At 48.7% G+C, this 19,530-nt stretch overlaps 2 protein-coding genes across 3 annotated transcripts in view; one reads left to right on the plus strand and one right to left on the minus strand.

Annotated features, from left to right (window-relative positions):
* atp2c1 (ATPase secretory pathway Ca2+ transporting 1) overlaps positions 1-19,530 on the minus strand; it is a 271,948-nt gene that overhangs the window by 11,006 nt on the left and 241,412 nt on the right. The window lies entirely within an intron of this gene.
* Positions 5,793-13,763, plus strand: LOC306823291 (single-strand DNA endonuclease ASTE1-like; the record flags this gene model as incomplete). Its single annotated transcript, XM_079342747.1, has 6 exons — positions 5,793-5,919; positions 10,215-11,047; positions 11,270-11,563; positions 13,015-13,170; positions 13,361-13,497; positions 13,595-13,763. 6 exons carry the CDS (start codon positions 5,793-5,795, stop codon positions 13,761-13,763), a joined length of 1,716 nt encoding a protein of 571 aa, XP_079198873.1.

The following is a 19,530-nucleotide window of genomic DNA, read 5'->3' on the forward strand; positions in this document are numbered from 1 at the left end:
AAAAGTTTCCAAATGCTTCTGGTTTATGAGGCCAATCCCTAAAATCCAGCCCGCTGATAAAGCATCTTGGTGATCAATGACGAATAAAACAAGCCAGTGGCACACCAGTCTGAAGTAGTTCGGTTTACAGTCTATGGGTTTGATGCAGACTTCTCCGGAGAAAGTAGCATTAGTCAGATGCAGCACGCTGATTGGCCAGTTTGAAATTCAAGGCGTTATAATGTCAAGCAATGCACAATTTCAAAACAGAGGAATCATAAATTCCAAGATGCTTTGAAAATCTTGAGTTTGGATGTCATTAGAGGCAGTCATGTTTTTTTGTTTTTTTTTAACACTTCAGGTGTTTTTTTTTCTTATGAGTAGACCCTACTGCTAGCTTTGCAAAACAGACCATATGTTCTTTTCATAATGTTGCCTATTTTTGTAGAAAATAAACAAAGCAAATCATAAGTCTACAGGGCAGCTAATATACTTTACCTTTATATTTGACCAATCAGCCAGTCTGCAGACTTCTTATAAATCATTTAAATGTTTCATTTATTTTTCATTTAAAGCTTTGTTTATCTCTTATATCTGTTACATAACGTGTAATGTCTAACAGCGCTTAACTGGATGACGTCAGTGTAATTCAGTCTTAAATTGGGAGTTTATTTGAGTCTAATATTTGTTGTTAAAGAATGAAAAGCTTCATAATTCCTCCATAAAAACTCCCTGTTACAAATGAACGGTGCTCTCAGTAAGACAGCAAGTTTCCCCCTCAGTGTTTTAATGACAACACAAGCAGCTTTTTCAATACTGTTGCTAATTTATTTAATATGGTGGCTGGAAAGAGCAAAATTGCAGAGCACCTGAAGTCCCAAAAGGCAAAAAAAAAGCACAATATAATTTTGTAATTACTCAACAAATCAAGTGTCGAGCCAGCGCTAAGCTAAAGGCTAGGCTAGCGGCTAAGCGATGGAGGTACAAGCCCTCGGTTCCGGTGATAGTTATGGGGAACGTAAACTGTCTAACCAACAAGACAGACGAGCTGGCTGCTCTCGTGAGGAACAACCGGACATTTAGAGAGTGCAGTTTAATGTGCCTCACAGAAACCTGGCTGACTCAAAACACCCCGGACGCTAACGTGGATCTACCGGGCTTCACTACAGTGAGAGCGGACAGAGACACGAAACGCAGCAGCAAACGGAAAGGAGGAGGACTCGCGCTGTTTATTAACACCAGATGGTGCCACCATGGACATGTTACTGTGAAGGAGGCAACGTGCAGCAAAGACATCGAGCTGCTGGCGGTGGGTCTCCGTCCTTACAACATGCCGAGGGAGTTCTCTCACGCCATTGTTGTTGTTGTTTACATTCCTCCGCGAGCGCACGTCGAGACTACGTGTGACGTCATCCACTCGAACATCTCGAGATTACAAACACTGCACCCTGATGCTTTCATTGCCATCTCAGGGGACTTTAACCATGTTACATTGAACTCCACACTACCGGACTTTCACCAGTTTGTAAATTGTCCCACCAGGAAGAACAGGACAATAGACCTCCGGTATGCAAACGTGAAGGACGCCTACACTGCCACCCCCTTACCACCTCTGGGTAAGTCCGATCACAACCTGGTCTTACCCAAGCCACAGTACAAGACTAGGATCCAGAGACAACCGGTAACAACACGCACCTTCAGAAAGTGGTCTCCTGAGGCAGAGGAGGCTCTCAGAGACTGTTTTCAGACCACTGACTGGAGTGCCCTGCAAGAGACTCATGGTGAGGACATTGAGGGGGTCACACACTGCACAACTGACTACATGAACTTCTGTATGGACGTTGTGGTTCCCATTAAAACTGTGCGCTGCTTCCCGAACAACAAGCCCTGGATCACCAGCGATGTCAAGGAGATCCTTAACAGGAAGAAAAGGGCATTCAAGGAGGGAGACCAGGCAGAGCTGAAGCGTGTGCAGGGGGAACTCAAGGTCAGACTCCGAGAGGAAAAGGAGGAGTACAGAAGGAAGGTAGAACAGAAGCTGCAACAGAACAATATGAAGGAGGTCTGGGAGGGCATGAAAACCATCACAGGCTGCAAGAAGAAAAACAACAACGCAGAAGACGGGGACCCTGAGAGAGCAAACCAGCTCAACTTGTTTTTTAACAGGTTCGACAGCCCCGTCGCTGCAGCCAGTGCCTGTCCCCCCAGCACCCCTCTACACACCCCCTCCCTCCCTCTCACTCCCCCCAAGACCTCCACCAGGACAAACACAATCTCCAGAGACAATCCATCCCCCCTCCCCCCACCATCACCAGAGACCAGGTGAGCAAGGAGCTGAAAAGACTCCGTCCCAGGAAGGCAGCAGTCCCGGACAAGGTGTGTCCCAGGATGCTAAAGGCCTGCTCTGCTGAGCTGGGGGAGCCACTTCAGCACGTCTTCAACATGAGACTGCGGCTCGGGAAGGTTCCTGTGCTCTGGAAGACCTCGTGCCTCAACCCAGTCCCCAAGAAGAAAAACCCCAGTGAGCCAGGCGACTTCAGACCAATCGCTCTGACGTCCCACGTTATGAAGACCTTTGAGCGGCTGCTGCTCCAACACCTCGGACCCCAGGTCCAACACGCACAGGATCCCCTGCAGTTTGCATACCAGGCAAAGGTGGCCGTGGACGATGCCATCCTCTATCTTCTACACAGGGCTTACTCTCATCTGGACAAAGGGAGCAGCGTGATGAGAATCAGGTTCTTTGATTTCTCAAGCGCTTTCGACACCATCCATCCCCTCCTACTGAGAGACAAGCTGACCGAGATGAGGGTGGACTCACACCTGGTGAGGTGGATCACGGACTACCTCACAGAGAGACCACAGTACGTCAGACTGAAGGACTGCACATCTGACACTGTGGTCAGCAGCACCGGAGCACCACAGGGGACCGTGCTCTCCCCTGTCCTGTTCACCCTGTACACCTCTGACTTCCAGTATAACTCTGAGCTCTGCCACATGCAGAAATACTCGGACGACACTGCGATAGTTGGTTGTGTCAGGGATGGACAGGAGGAGGAGTACAGGAGCCTGATCGAGGACTTTGTGACGTGGTGCAGTGCCAACCATCTGCAGCTAAACACCTCCAAGACCAAAGAGATGGTGGTGGACTTCCGAAGGAACAAACCACATCTAGAACCTGTTTCCATCGGTGGGGTCGACATGGAGGTGGTCAGGACCTACGGGTATCTGGGGCTGCAACTGGATGACAAGCTGGACTGGTCTTCTAACATGGACACTACCTGCAGGAAGGGACAGAGCCGTCTGTACTTCCTGAGAAGGCTGGGGTCCTTCAACATCTGCAAAAAGCTGCTGCAGATGTTCTACCAGTCTGTGGTGTCCAGCGTCCTCTTCTACGCCGTGGTGTGCTGGGGAGGAAGCTGCAAGAAGAGGGACGCAGCATGCCTGGACAGACTGGTGAGGAGGGCCGGCTCTGTGGTGGGTACAGAGCTGGACTCACTGGTGACAGTGGTAGAGAGGAGGTCTCTGGACAAAATGCTCTCCATCATGGACAACACACACCACCCTCTGCACAGCACCTTCACCGGCCAGAGGAGCATGTTCAGTGACAGACTGCTGTCACAGTCTTGCTCCACGGACAGACTCAAGAACTCTTTTGTCCCCCTATAGGCCATAAGACTGTACAACACTTCACTGTCACGGCAGGGAAGAAGCACACGGTGAACCCTGGACTCATTTTTCACTTTTTTTCTCACTCCTCATCTGCACTGCTGACCTCAGAGTCAGCCTCCAGTTGGACACTTTAATGCATATTGATAGTCACCTTACTGAGCACTGGTCACTTTAATGATAATCACTCTAATCATGTCTGGTTTCATCCTACTGTTGTGTTATGCTACATCTGTAATGGTTGACATGATCACCCTAACTAGGTCAAGTTTCACTCTATTGTCTTTGACACTTAATGCTAATCTGCTCCTCAATAGTTGGGTACTTTAATGGCAATCACCCTAAGCACTCCTGGTTTCACCTTATTGTTTTGGACACTTAATGCTAATCACTGCTCCTTTATGTTGCTGAGCACTTCAATGGCCCAGTCTGCATCCCTGCATTGACTGTTTAATGACTGTACTCACACCTCTGGCACTACCTCAAACACCTCTGTACATGCACATGTAACTAGTTTCTAGAAGGTCAGCACTTTGTTTCTAAGGCTCTTTAACTGTTTACAGGTCTCTTTTAATCAGCACACGTTTTTCTCTCCTTCACAGGTTATTTACATTATGCTATATAAGTTTTAAGTCTAATGCTAATGCTAACTGTACAGGTTTAACCTGAAATTGTATTTACTCTTAGTCACATAGGGGCTGCTAAATCTTGTTTGGGGGATTACTGTATACAGGGGGGGGGGGGGGGGGGGGGGCAGCGGGTGTGTATTGTAACTAATGTCTTGTGTCCTGCCTGCCTTGAATTTCCCTCAGGATCAACAAAGTATCTATCTATCTATCTATCTATCTATCTATCTATCTATCTATCTATCTATCTATCTATCTATCTATCTATCTATCTATCTATCTATCTATCTATCTACTGTATCTATCTATCTATCTATCTATCTATCTATCTATCTATCTATCTATCTATCTATCTATCTATCTATCTATCTATCTATCTATCTATCTATCTATCTATCTATTTTTGTAGAAAATAAACAAAGCAAATCATGTATTATTTATTTTAAAATTAAAGGAAGGCCTATGAACAGCAATTATTATTCATTCAGGCTTTACATTACAAATATACTTTCTGCCTCACAACAACTAATTAATAGCTTTTAAAAGTTGTTACCTCATCAAGTACTTTTACATTATTCTGTCTTTTAATGATCTTTCTTTCGCTCTTTTTTCTTCATTTCTGTTGCACTCTTTCCTCAAGATCTGTTTTAATGTATTTCTGTGTTCATGTCTGGGAAACACTGGGAATTGCCTTGTGTCTGATCAGCGCTACATAAATAAACTTGCCTTGAAGGAACTTTCTTAATCCAACAGGAGATTGTTTTATTTCTGTATTAACAGAGATGTGAGAGGCTGATCATCAGGGAGGAATGTCGTCCGGTGTGTTCTTTACTGCTGCTCTTTGTTTTTAAAGGACAGGTGTGCCCAATGCTTCTTTTATTTCCTGCTGTCAGGTGTCAAATGATTACTATCATGTTTCAGGTTCAACTTGTTTACCTTCAGATTTATGCTTTGGCCCTATGAGCCTTTTTTATGATGTTGATTAAAATAATAGATACAAGTAAGATAAACTTAACACCTTATTCAAGTATTTGATTATTTCTAATGAAATCCGCCTGTGTTCACTGAAGTATTGCAAAGTGTTTTAAGTCGCCTTGTTCTTTTCACAGTTTCATAACATTTTACCATATAGTTCAAAATATTTACTGAAAAAAGCCTTGAAACAGCAAACTCATTCAGAACACTTTGGCAGCTTGTGTAGTGATGAGCATCCGTCCTTCAGAAGACATCTGATGTGATTTGAATATGTAAGCAATGATCTGATTCTGCTGCAATTCATTCAAAAACAGAGTCATGGTGGGATCTGATCTGATATGAATTTAAATTGAATCCAAGACACTTAATGTTTTCAAAAAAGCATGTGTTTGTGTTCATGACTTGTCCCACTGGTTGCAGCTGCTGATGCTGACAGTCACGTCAGTGTGATGTGACTGTTAAAGGAAAGTGAAACTTAAGGAAACAGAGTCGGTATAAAGAGCGCAGCTGACAGCAGAGCGTCAAAAACAGAACAGACCCAGGATGGGGGTTCAAAACCTGACCACTTTGATAGAGACCAAACCAGAGGTCTATCGGGACGTCGAGTTCAAGGAGAGTCGGCTGGTGATCGACGGCAGCAACTTCCTTTACCTGCTCTACTTCGACTCAGGTGAATAAAATAAAAAGCTGTCATTGCAGTTTATTATTCTATACTTTATAAGTCTACAGGGCAGCTAATATACTTTACCTTTATATCTGACCAATCAGCCAGTCTGCAGACTTCTTATAAATCATTGAAATGTCTCATTTGTTTTTCATTTAAAGCTTTGTTTATCTCTTATATCTGTTACATAACGTGTAATGTCTAACAGCGCTTAACTGGATGACGTCAGTGTAATTCAGTCTTAAATTGGGAGTTTATTTGAGTCTAATATTTGTTGTTAAAGAATGAAAAGCTTCATAAAAACTTCCTGATATAAATGAACAGTGCTCTCAGTAAGACAGCAAGTTTCCCCCTCAGTGTTTTAATGACAACACAAGCAGCTTTTTCAATGCTGTTGCTAATGCAATTAATATGGTGGCTGGAAAGAGCAAAATTACAGAGCACCTGAAGTCCCAAAAGGCAAAAAAAAAAAAAAATTAAATTAAATAATAATTTTTAATTAATTTGCATCGGTAAAGCCTTGTGGTAATGACTCAACAAATCAAGTTTGACTTCAACCCGAATGTGGTACAGTGACATTCTGGCTGCTCTTGTGTGCAGATACAGTACTGTAATTAGCAGGAATCATTTGCTACACATACTGAAAGACGGCAGGCTCAGCCGACAAAATGATGACGCAGATTTAGGTCATGTAATAGACTTCATTCAGGAACAACTGCAGGGTCCTGGGTAAATCCATGGGTACAGATGGATGTTTGTGAAGTGCTCTAAGGGGACCTAAAGCAAAAAAGAAGAACTAAGAATCAAATTGGCTCAAACTGATCCAGGAGGCAGTATTTCTCCTTTTGGCGTATTGTCTTAACGGGTGTGCAGATGGAATCTCCAGCAATGACCCGAGAGTTATTGGAAGCTATTTTGTAGAAGCTTTAGAAAAACTAGGTAACTGTCCCAAACTTGTGCGTGCTGTCAACTACATTGTACAAGAGCTAGAGGCATTGACTAAGAATCCATGGAGAAGATCTATCTGTAGACTAAAGCGCCCCCACAGGAGTGAGTACAGAAAACCAATGCATTGAGAGCTGAGACCCAATTCTCCCCCATGGAATACAAAGTGTAACTTACTCCCAGAGTTTTGGGACTTTGAGAAATCTAAAAAGGTCACTAGATCAAGAGGGGTTGGATAGATCCAAAAGTCAATGAGGTTTTCTGTTTCATTTGATGAACACATTTGATCTCTTCAGTTCCCCAGTAAAATCCCTCTGGAAGCTGTCGATAAAAAACATCACACAACAAAGACTTTTGTATTTGGTAAATAATGTCTTTATTGTAACAAATCTTCGTGGCAATAAATCTTGTACTCTTAGAAAACCTCTCTATTTCTCTTTTAAATGGTACCACTTTAGTAAAAAACGTGCATTTGCGGCAGGCTGGTGTGGGCTTGCTCATAGCCCCACAGTCGCCAGGTGTTGGAGTTCACTCCGGTGATCGAGAGGGTTGCGTCCCTACGCCTTCGGGTAGGGGACAGGTCTCTCACTGTTGTCTTGGCCTATGGCCTGAACGGCAGTGCAGAGTACCCGTCCTTCTTGGAGTCCCTGGGAGGGGTGCTCCGACTGGGGACTCCATTGTTCTACTGGGGGACTTCAATGCTCATGTGGGCAACAACAGTGAGATCTGGAGTGGGGTGATTGGGATGAATGTCCTCCCTGATCTGAACCAGAGCGGTGTTTTGTTATTGGACTTCTGTGCCAGTCACAGTTTATCCATAGCGAACACCATGTTTGAGCACAGGGATGTTCATAAGTGCACGTGGCACCAGGACTCCCTGGGCCGGAGGTCGATGACAGACTTTGTGGTCGTGTCATCTGACCTCCGGCCATGAAGAGAGGGGCTGAGCTGTCAACTGATCACCACCTGGTGGTGAGTTGGATGCGCTGGCAGGGGAGGAAGCCGGACAGACTCGGCAGGCCCAACGGTGTAGTGGGGCTGCTGGGAACGTCTGGCTGAACCCTCTGTTAGCGAGGTCTTCAACTCCCACATCTGGACGATCTTTTCACAGATCCCGGGGGAGGCTGGGGACATTGAGTCCAAGTGGGCCATGTTCTCTACTTCCATTGTCGAAGCGGCTGCTCTGGGCTGTGGTCGCAGGGTCTCTGGTGCCTGTTGTGGTGGCAATCCCCGAACCTGGTGGTGAACACCGAAAGTAAGGGAGGCCGTCAAGCTGAAGAAGGAGTCCTGTCGGGCATTGCAAGCTCATAGGACTCCTGAGGCAGCTGACGGGTACCGGCAGGCCAGGCGTTCCGCAGCCCGGGTGGTCGGGGAGGCAATAACTCGGGCCTGGGAGGAGTTTGGGGAGGCCATGGAGGAGGACTTTCAGATGGCCTCTAGGAAATTTTGGTAAACCGTCTGTAGCCTTAGGAGGGGGAAGCAGGGCTCCACAAACACTGTCTACAGTGGAGGTGGGGAGCTGCTGACCTCAACTGGGGATGTAGTCGGGCTGTGGAAGGAATACTTCTGTAACATCTCGTGGAGGTCGGGGACAATGCCTCTGGACTGGCAGACTGGGGTAGTGGTCCCTCTTTTCAAGAAGGGGGATCGAAGGGTGTGTTCCAACTACCGGCGAATCACACTCCTCAGCCTCCCTGGGAAAGTCTATTCCAGGGTACTAGAGAGGAGGATCCTGCTGTTAGTTGAACCTCGGATCCAAGAGGAACAATGCGGTTTTCGTCGTGGAACACTGGACCAGCTCTACATTCACCAGCGGGTGCTCAAGGGTTCGTGGGAGTTTGCCCAACCCGTTCACACCTACTTTGTGGATCTGGAGAAAGCATTCGACCGTGTCCCTCATGTTGCCCTGTGGGGGGTGCTCCAAGAGTATGGGGTTCGGGGCCCTTTGCTAAGGGCGGTTTGGTCCTTGTACAACCGAAGCAGGAGTATGGTTCGCATTGCCGGCAGTAAGTCGGACCTTTTCCCGGTGCGTGTTGGCCTCCGGCAGGGCTGCCCTTTGTCACCAGTTCTGTTCATTACTTTTTTGGACAGAATTTCAAGGCGCAGCCAAGGGCCGGAGGGGGTCTGGTTCGGGGACCGCAGGATCTTGTCTCTGCTTTTTGTGGATGATGTGGTCTTGTTGGCTCCATCGAACCCGGACCTTCAGTGCGCACTGGGGTGGTTCACTACCGAGTGTGAGGCGGCTGGGATGAAGATCAGCACCTCTAAATCTGAGGCCATGATTCCCGACCGGAAAAAGGTGGCTTGCCCTCTTTGGGTCGGTGGGGAATCCTTGCCCCAGGTGGAGGAGTTCAAGTATCTCGGGGTCTTGTTCGCGCTCATCTCATGGAGTGTGAGATTAACAGACGGATCGGTGCGGCGACCGCAATCATGCAGTCGCTGAATCGGTCCGTCATTGTAAGGAAGGAGCTAAGCTTAAAGGCGAAGCTCTCGATTTACCGGTCGATCTTCGTCCCTACCCTCACCTATGGTCATGAGCTTTGGGTCATGACCAAAAGAACGAGATCACGGATACAAGCGTCCGAAATGGGCTTCCTCCGTAGGGTGGCTGGGCGCACCCTTAGAGATAGGGTGAGGAGCTCGGTCACCAGGGAGGAGTTCGGAGTAGAGGCACTACTCCTCCACATTGAGAGGAGTCAGTTGAGGTGGTTCGGGCATCTGTTCCGGATGCCCCCTGGACGCCTCCCTAGGGAGGTTTTCCGGGCATGTCCCTCCGAAAGGAGGCCTCGTAGTCGACCCAGGACACGCTGGAGAGACTATGTCTATCGGCTGGCTTGGGAACGCCTTGGGAGAGCTGGAGGAGGTGTCTGGGGTGAGGGAAGTCTGGGGGTCTCTGCTTAGACTGCTGCCCCCGCGACCCGGCCCCGGATAAGCGGCAGAAAATGGATGGATGGATGGAGTTCTACATTTATGTCTCTTTTCACATAACAATCAGCTTCTTACATGAAACCCTTAAATTGTTGTGGTTGTTCCCAAGATAAGATTATGCTTCATATGTTTATTAGAGTTTATTGTAAGATGTCAGGTTGGCTGAGGCTTGATGCCTTGTCTGTATTAGTTGGCTTGTTGAAGAATCCCTGAAGTTGTGGAGCAGTGAGGCAGCAGCACACTGTGTTCAGTTGATCAACTTTATTACAGGAAGCGCAACGAGCTGCTGCACACATTTTATGTATGAAACGATCCTGGACCGCGAACATGTTAGACTCGCTTTAATGAGTTTTTAAAGACGTTTACAGGCTTGATGTTTGTCCGTTGAAATGTGAAGTTTCATTCGTTTATTCTTTCTTTGGTTGCAGGTCTGGACTTTATTCGGGGTGGGGAGTATACTGTGTTTGAGGAGATTGTTGAGAGGTTTGTCAAAACCCTCAAAGACTGCGGCATCGTGCCGTACGTGGTGCTGGATGGGTGCACAAATCTTTCTGACAAGAAGAATGTAACCACCAGATTAAGAACAAAGGGTCAGATCAAGAAAGCCCATCAAGCATTGGAGGGAACCATGCAGGACGGCAAGGTCTTGCCACAGATGGCCGGTCTGGTGTTCAGGCAAACCCTGGCCCGGCTGGAGGTCCCGATGGCTCAGTGTTATGGAGATGCTGACCAGGAGATCGCTGCCCTGGCCACGGAGTGGAAGTGCCCGATTCTCTCCAACGACAGCGACTTCTTCATCTTTGACCTCCCAGGGGGGCTGCTGCCCATTTCTCATTTCCATTGGGAGGTGATGAAGAGGATTGGCTCACAGAGCTACATCCCTTCTAAGATCTACTACTCCTCCAGCTTCTGCATTGTCTTTGACATAGAGCCCCAGCTCCTGCCAGCCTTTGCCGCCTTGGCTGGAAATGATTACATGAAGCTGGACAGGATGAATGCTTCTATTAATTGGGCTCAGTTCGCTCCAGCAGTCAATGGGAAATCACCACAGCGCCTGAAGGGGCTGCTCTACTGGCTGAAGAAGTTCAAGCAACCCGAGGAGGCCTTTGAGGCAGCACTAGGACTGTTGGGAGAGTTGAGTAAGGAGAAAAAGGTGAAGAAGGGCTTGAATCTAGGCATGAAGGAGTACCAGTTTCCTCCAGGCTCCTTGAACAGGTTCTTCACTGATGGGGTTGCCCTTCCATACCCAAAAGCCGAACAGGTAATTAAATATATTATTGATTCATTTTCTTAGGCTCAGACTGTCAGTGAGACAAAGTCCTTCCTTTGGTCTCTGGGAAATTAAACCAGTTAAAGGATGCAGTCTCATCTGAATACTAATAACAAAGATAGTATTTAAAGTCTGCTAAAATGTATGACACAAACACTCAACCATCTCAGATCTTTCAGCATAACATGAAGAACATTTTGTCCTGTCCTCCAGAAGATGGCAGGTTGGGTCTTGCAGCCGTTGATGCAGGCACGGCTGAATTCAAACGTCTTCCATGTGCTAATGCGCAAAAGTATTATCCTCAGCTGCCCGGTGGGCAGGGCAGACTTTCCCAGTGCTCACCTGACATCCAGGCCGATACGCCAGGTGATGTACAGGCTGCTGCTGGGCGGAGGAGAGACTCTAGTGAAGGAACATGACAGAGAAGGCTTCCAGCTGAAAACCTTCCAAGTCCAACCTGCTGCCAGCGGGGTCCCTGAAGACCTGGACCTCAAGTCACTGAACCAGGTGAAGCTTTCAGACGTTTGTTCCTTGCGTCACTGTGTTGAGTGCTCTCACTATTATCACCCATAGAATTTTTTCTTCACTGACATGACACAAGCAGATGCTACCCAACTTTTACCTCCCATCTAATGCCAAACTTTACTAAAGCTGTTTTTTTTACATCTTCACTCCTGAAAATTTACATTTTACCATCACATGTTCTCCAGAAATTATTGACGAACACACCAAAGACAAAATACACGGATTATAAGACCAGAAGAATAAGTGGCACAGCAGGCATCATAGTTTACACTCGTGAGCACAGGTGGTTACCATGGTAACCATTGTATTGAGTTTGAATGTGTTTTGTAAGTGTGTTCCAGGTGTGTGCAGCGCTAAAAGTAAATTATGTTTTCCCAATGATGGTGCTAACTGATGGACCCTCAACTTTAGCAAATCACTTGATCTAGTCTGATTGTAGCGAACCCCAGCCAGACAATGGTGAAGCTTACGGATGTTATAGAGTCTTTATTTATGTTCAGCTTTAGTCCTTATTGTGAGCATAAATCTAGTTTCTCCATGAAACAACGTAAGAGCTAAATAATGAATAGCATACAATTAGCTCTTTCAAACACAGGTAAATAAAACAATGCTAAGGCGTCAAAAAGCTAGCGTGACCACAATGAAAAGAACTTAAATTTAGCCATATATGACCATATAAGCAATGCACAATTAAACAATTAAACCATAAAAATACCTTGTTCCCCTTCCAGCTAGGTGCTTAATTTTCACAATAAGATAGTGTCCCTCTCTCGTTCTCTGCTCTGCATATCTGTTTCCCCTGTTTACATCAAGTCATGCATTTTTAGATAGAACGTTCACTTCCGCCCAGTGATTACCAAAATAAAAGACCCGTTGAAATCAAAAATTGCACAAATAAAATAACACCTCAAAATAACTAGTTACTCAAAGAAGAGTGATTTAAGTCTGTTACACTGATACTGATCATCAGCCCAGATTCATAGAGATGAGATTTATTCTGGTAGATTAAATACGTATGTAAAACCCCTTCACATTTATGGAAATCTCCTGAATAACTCGAGATTAATCCATGTAATCAAATGTCTGCATTATATTTTCTGTAATGTACATCTAATTAACAGGAAACATTAAAAGTAACTCAAAAACTCTTCCTCATCTCTCTCTCTCTCTCTCTCTCTCTCTCTCTCTCCCCATCATGAGGGGGCAGTAGAGTCCACACTATTACAAGAATCTGTGTCTTTCTATCAATGCTCCGTGCAGTTGAACAGAATCAACTATGAACTAAAGAGTGGAGAAAAACATCCTGGAGAACAGGAAACAGAATGCAGCAGGTTTATTTAAATATATTCTGTTTCAATCTGGTGTGCTATAAACAAAGTAGTATTGAATTTAACCACACTGTTCCCCATTAACCTTTGACCTCTTGTCCCCAGGTGGAGCCCTCTGTGCGTCTGCAGGTGTTACTGGAGGCTCTGGGGGTACCTGAGGCCTCTCTGGAAGGACTGCAGCCTCACCTGCGCCTCCTGGTGGCAGTTACCTGTTTCTGGCTGCAGAGAGCCGAGCCTAAACCGGACGAGACTCTGCTGAAGGCGCTCCTGCTGGGAATAAGTCATGGAGACTCACTGAGACAAAGAGCAGGTAATAAATGAGTCCCAACATAATGTTAACTCTCAGGATGAATCTGCTGTTTATTGTCTCATTATTTATGGAGATGTAAGGAGCAATGCAAGAAAGAGCCCTTTTCAATCCTCAGTGTGTGTTTGTGATTCAGCTCTGAAGAGAGAGAAGAAACTCTTCAAACTACCTCTGGACCCTGATGTCCTCCACTCCTTCAACCAATGGCAGGGATGCCTGAGGCAGAGCGTCCACCTGAACCAGCTGCTGGGCTTCCCCTTACCTGAACCACAGATCGCACGGTGAGTTCAAGGACACAGCAAACTTCACTTCCTGACTTCAGCTAAGTGACACCTGTGATGATAAATCTACCGTCTTTTTCCCCCTGATGTCCTCCAGGTGCTACGAGGGAACGTTGGTCCACAGGCTGGTCCACATGTTGAGGACGAAACAAAATATGGAAACGTTTTTGGAGAGCGAACCCGAGGAAACGAGAGAGTACCACAGCATGCTCGCCATCGTTCAAAGTCTTCACTCTGAGGAGGCGTCGATGCGAGTGAGGAACTGAAGCCTATAAAGGACCTGACCTGCAAAGACGCATGGAGATTTGAAATGTGTTTGGTCCATGAATTAAACACATTTACAAAAACATATTGTAACGGTTCATGTTGTAAAGTCAGTAGTTGATTATGTGTTCATAATTCCGATTATGTGGAGAGTCAGTGAATGCACCAGCGAGAACGTGTGGAGCGGCTGTATGAGAGAACGCTGGGTGAGAGAGTTGGATTGTTGCGGCAAGTTATGTGTTGTTCTCTGCTGTAAATGGCGTGGTCACGGCCGACAGTGATCGGGTTATTAAAAGCTGTTATTTGAACACTCTCGTCGTCCTTTAACGTCTGGACGGACGCTACATTGGTGTCAGAAGTAAAGCTACGGAGTTAATTAGCCGCCAGCGTTAGCCGCAGCTATGCAGCGTGCCAACAGCATGGCTTCCCAGCGAGAGTATGCCAGCACGCGACCTGAAATGAAGGAGGAGGTGACGGACAGCGACTACGGCGACATGTGGAGCCGTGATGCGGACCACATGGAGCGCCTGAGACGATCGGCCAGGAGACTAGCTGCTGATGCCGGGTTCGGCTCTTCAGGTGGGGAGAAGCACGCTGGCGCCAAAACGTGCGACTCTGCGTGGGCTACGAGCCGGCTCCAGGTGAAAACGCCAAAGTAAAGCGGACTGGGTTGCCTTCCATGCCCAGTTTGAGCTGCTAGCACGTGCCATGGGCTGGTCTGAGGCGGATAAGGCACTCCAGCTTGCCCTTTGCCTCACTGATGACACGCTAGCATGCTTGTTGCTGCTTAGTCCAGCCGAGAGGGGTGACTATGGGGCTTTAGTGGGTGCCCTTCAGCGGCGTTTTGGACAGTGCGGCCAGCCTGGGGTTCTGCGCTCTGAGCTGTCTAACCGACAGAGACGGCCGGCGGAGCCGCTTCGTTTGCTGGCTAATGACATAGAGACGCTGGCGAGAAAGGCATACGCCCACATGCCTGTTGATGTGCAGAGTGAGCTAGCCCGGGACCAGTTTGTTCGTGCCATAACACCCAGGGAGCTGCGTGTTCAGACCCAGCTGGCCCACCCCCGCACCCTGCAGGAGGCGCTGGATTTGGCGTTGGAGAGGGAGATTATTGTAGGGCCCGCAGGGTGTGACCACAATGACGGTGGACCTGCTGTGAGATCTGCGGTTCAAGTGGATCCAGGTCAAGAGAAGCCAGCTTGGGCCAAAGAGTTGACTGAACTGGTCCGGGCCGTGTCGCTGCAACCACTACGCAACGGTACCCGCCCTCGTCGCAGTCCCCCTGTCTGTTGGGTGTGTGGTCAGGTTGGCCACATCAGCGTGAGGTGCCCTAGGCGGGCTGGTGATGCGGGAAACGGCCCAGGGTCTGCATAGACAGGACGATGCAGACCCTTGTCCCTGTGTCCCACGCTGCCACATTGGTAGACGGTAGAGCCCAGCGGCACAGACAGGGAAACCTGGCTCCACTTCCCCCAGAAGCAGATGACACCATTGAGTCTGCAAGGGTGGTGGGCTGGACTCACTCGGGCGACTTCTGCCATGTCCCCGTTACCCTGGCGGAGACCCAGCGCATAGCCCTTGTTGATATGGGCTCCACTGCGACGCTGATGAGACCGGATGTGATTCCAGCGGGAACACGGTTGGAGCCTACAGTGGTAAAACTGCATACGGTGACTGGTGAACTGACCCCGATGCTGGGGAGAGGGAGGGTGGCTATCCGGATAGGGGGGCTTGTAATGGACTTTGAGGTGTGGGTTGCAGCAGTCCAGGATCCATGCATCATAGGACTTGACTTCCTGTGGGCCGCTCGCTGTGTGCTAGACCTTGGGAGGAACACACTGGCTTTCCCGGAGGGCCCCATTGTGGAACTAGTACACCCCACACCGGCCCTGGGGTCACAGCTGGAAGCTTCAAGAGCTGGTGAGATTCATTATCGGCCAGGAGTGGCACCTCAAGCTCCCGCTCTCGCCCCTGAACCCCCCTTCTCCCCTGCCCAGGTCAGATTGACTGCAGTGAGGGAGATATGGAAGCGCAGCTGTGACGGCTTGGTACCTGAGCAGCGGGAAGAGCTGTGGCAGGTTTTGCTCGAGTTTCAGGACATGTTTGCGCTTACAGAGGAAGAGGTGGGCCTGACACACCTGGTACAGCACGAAATTGACACTGGTGATGCCCGACCCATCAAGACACGCCCTCGTCGACTCCCCATGGCACACCAAGCAGCGGCAGAGGTGGCAATCGATGAGATGCTAAAGGCCGGCATAATTGAGCCCTCTGACAGCCCCTGGGCCTCAGGGGTGGTGATGGTTAACAAGAAGAAGAGCTCAAAGATGAGGTTTTGTGTTGATTATAGACCACTGAACAGCGTGACCAAGAAGGACTCATATCCATTGCCCCGCATTGATGAGTCGCTGGACTTGGTGTCAGGTTCGTCCTGGTTTTCCTCACTAGACCTGCGCAGTGGATACTGGCAGGTACCCCTCAGCCCCTCAGCCAGGCCGAAAACTGCCTTTTGTACCGGCAGAGGATTGTGGCAGTTTCGGGTCCTCAGTTTTGGCCTGTGCAACGCCCCCGCCATGTTTGAACGCCTAATGGAGAAGGTGCTGGCTGACGTCCCCAGGCAGGAGTGCCTTGTCTACCTGGATGACATCTTGGTCCACGGTAGTGCCTTCGAGGCGGCCTTGGGAGCCCTGCAGCGGGTTCTGCAGAAGATATCAGCAGCAGGACTAAAGCTTCACCCCGACAAGTGCTGCTTCATGAGGAAGGAGTTGGAGTTTCTGGCACACAGGATTGGAGGAGAGGGCATCAGCACGCTGGAGGACAAGGTGCGTGCAGTGAATGAATGGCCAGCCCCCACCAACCTGCGGGAGCTCAAGAGTGTCATTGGACTGGCATCCTATTACAGGCGGTTTGTTTTCAGCTTTTCTTGTATAGCTGCACCCCTCTTCCGTCTGCAACAAAAAGACACTGATTTTGTATGGACAGCGGACTGTGAGCAGGCCTTCAGCTCTTTAAAGAAGGCGTTGACAGAGTCCCCCGTACTCAGCCCCCGGATCCTGGCCAGCCGTTTGTCCTGGACACAGATGCCAGTGATGTCGGGATGGGTGCTGTGCTGAGCCAAAAAGGGCCAGAAGGAGAGAAAGTGGTGGCGTACTTCAGCAAGACCTTCAACAAAGCTGAACGACGCTACTGTGTGACACGCAGAGAGCTCCTAGCAATCGTGAGAGCAATAAGCCACTTCAAGTACTACCTCTGCGGCCTGCCCTTCACTGTCAGGTCAGACCATGCAGCACTCCAGTGGCTGATGTCATTCAAGGAACCAGAGGGGCAGATTGCACGCTGGTTGGAGGAGCTGGCGCCATACACCTTCCAGGTGGAGTACAGGGCTGGAGTTCTCCATGCTAACGCTGATGCTATGTCCCGCCGGCCCTGTGCTTCTGATGGCTGTCGGTACTGCGAAAAGAGGGAGGCTCGGGAGGTGGAGCTCTGCACGGAGGAGGGGTGCAACCCTGTGCTCGGCGAGGATGGACTAGTCTGCAGAGCAGTGCAGATTGTTGGGTCGTCAGAATGGAGAGTGCATCAAGAGCAAGATGCAGATCTCCGACCAGTGCTGCTGTGGGTGGAGTCCGGAAGGAGGCCCTATCGGAATGAGGTCGCTGCGTGCTCCCCTGCCACAAAGGGACTCTACAAGAAGTTTTCAGCTCTTCGACTTAAGGACGGGGTACTTCAGAGAGCCTGGAAAGTGCCAGCTACAGGAGGGGAGAGGTGGCAGGTGGTGGTCCCCAGAGCTCTAAGAGAAGATGTGCTAAAGCCTGTCATGGCACGGCTGGAGCGGGGCATTTTGGAGTCTCAAAGACCCTTCGCCGGGTGCAGCAGAGTTTTTACTGGGGCCAGCTCAGACGGGACGTGGAGGACTTTTGCCGCCGCTGTGACCTCTGCACATCGCATAAAGGCCCCCCCGACCAATCCCGCGCCCAGCTTCAACAGCTGGCAGTGGGAGCCCCGATGGAGAGAGTAGCCGTGGACATAATGGGCCCTTTCCCATGCACAGACAGGGGCAACCGTTATGTCCTGGTTGCCATGGATTATTCTACGAAATGGCCAGAGGCGTACGCCATACCGAACCAGGAGGCAGAAACTGTTGCTGATATGCTGGTGGAGGGCATGTTCGCCAGATTCGGGGCAGCTGAGACTATCCACAGCGACCAAGGAAGGAACTTTGAGTCAGCAGTTTTCTCTGCCATGTGCGAGCGCCTGGGAATGGAGAAGACTCGGACCACACCTCTGCACCCACAGAGTGATGGACTCGTCGAGCGGTTCAATAGGACTCTGGCGAAGCAGCTGGCCATACTCACCGCAGAACACCAGCGCGATTGGGACATGCACCTACCCCTTGTCTTACTGGCCTACAGGTCTGCTGTGCAGGATTCCACCTCTTGCACACCTGCTCTGCTCATGTTGGGTCGGGAGCTGCGGACCCCAGCAGAGATGGTTCTTGGAAACCCTCCGGACACACCAGTAGCTCCGCCAGGGCCGGAATATGCCAGGAGGCTCCAGGATAGAGGTGTTAGAGAGGTTGGGGGAGGTCGTGTATAGGGTCCAGCTGCCCCCTAGAGGGAGACGAGTGGCTCTTCACAGAGACAGGTTGGCCCCATACCGAGGGGATGCACGCCCACTTCAACACCCCAGGACCCCGACATCCCCTCGGAGAGGTGGGACATCACCACCCCTTGACTCACCTCCTGCACAGCAGCAGGATGCAGCAGGGGTGACGACTCGGCCCCAGAGACGAAAAAAGCCTCCGGGTCACCTCAGGGACTTTTTTTGCGATCCCTCGGGGCGAGGGATTCAGTAAGGGGGGGGGTCAGTGTAATGGTTCATGTTGCAAAGACAGTAGTTGCTAATGTGTTCATAATTCCGATTATGTGGAGAGTCAGTGAATGCACCAGCGAGAACGTGTGGAGCGGCTGTATGAGAGAACGCAGGGTGAGAGAGTTGGATTGTTGCGGCAAGTTGTGTGTTGTTCTCTGCTGTAAACGGCGTGGTCACGGCCGACAGTGATCGGGTTATTAAAAGCTGTTATTTGAACGCTCTCGTCGTCCTTTAACGTCCGGACGGGCGCTACAATATTATATACTCATATTTCTGGCTGTTTATGTCTGTGCCTTTAAAGTACAAACAGGTTTTATATTTTGAATGCAGAGACTTATCACTGATTGGTCACTGATTATCATGGTCAGTTTTTCTCTGATCTGATTTTTTTTTTATATTGTTGAGCATTGGGCTAAACTGAAAAAAAAAAAATCTGTTTCCATTCCTTGATTTTTTTTCCCACCAGATAAACTGCTTCTTGTTTCGCTGTCTTTGATAATAAAACTGGACTTTCACTCGGCTGTAAAACTGTTGAAGTGTTGCAGGACTCTGCCTGGTGAGGAGCTCCTTAAAAGTTTTATTTTCAGTGTTTGTTTAAGTTGCAGTTTCATGCTTCTCCTCTGCAGCTCCTTTAAGTTTCACTTTCGTTTCCCCAGTCAGAGCGTGACTCACTGCGGCTTTATGCTGTCAACATCAACACCAGAGGAATGTCATCAAACTGCACGCTGACTTTTAGTCATCACTCTTACACTCGTCTCTTCTTATTTGTCGACTAAAGTGGGTTTTTTTCCACATACTTCTTTAGACAGGTCAACATTGTACATCAGGCTGCAACTGCAGATTAACAAACTTTTCGGTTTTCCATTTTGATTACATGTAACCAAGTAATTCATTGACAGC

This window comes from Symphodus melops (genome assembly GCF_947650265.1).
Source record: "Symphodus melops genome assembly, chromosome: 5".
Taxonomy (NCBI): Eukaryota; Metazoa; Chordata; class Actinopteri; order Labriformes; family Labridae; genus Symphodus; species Symphodus melops.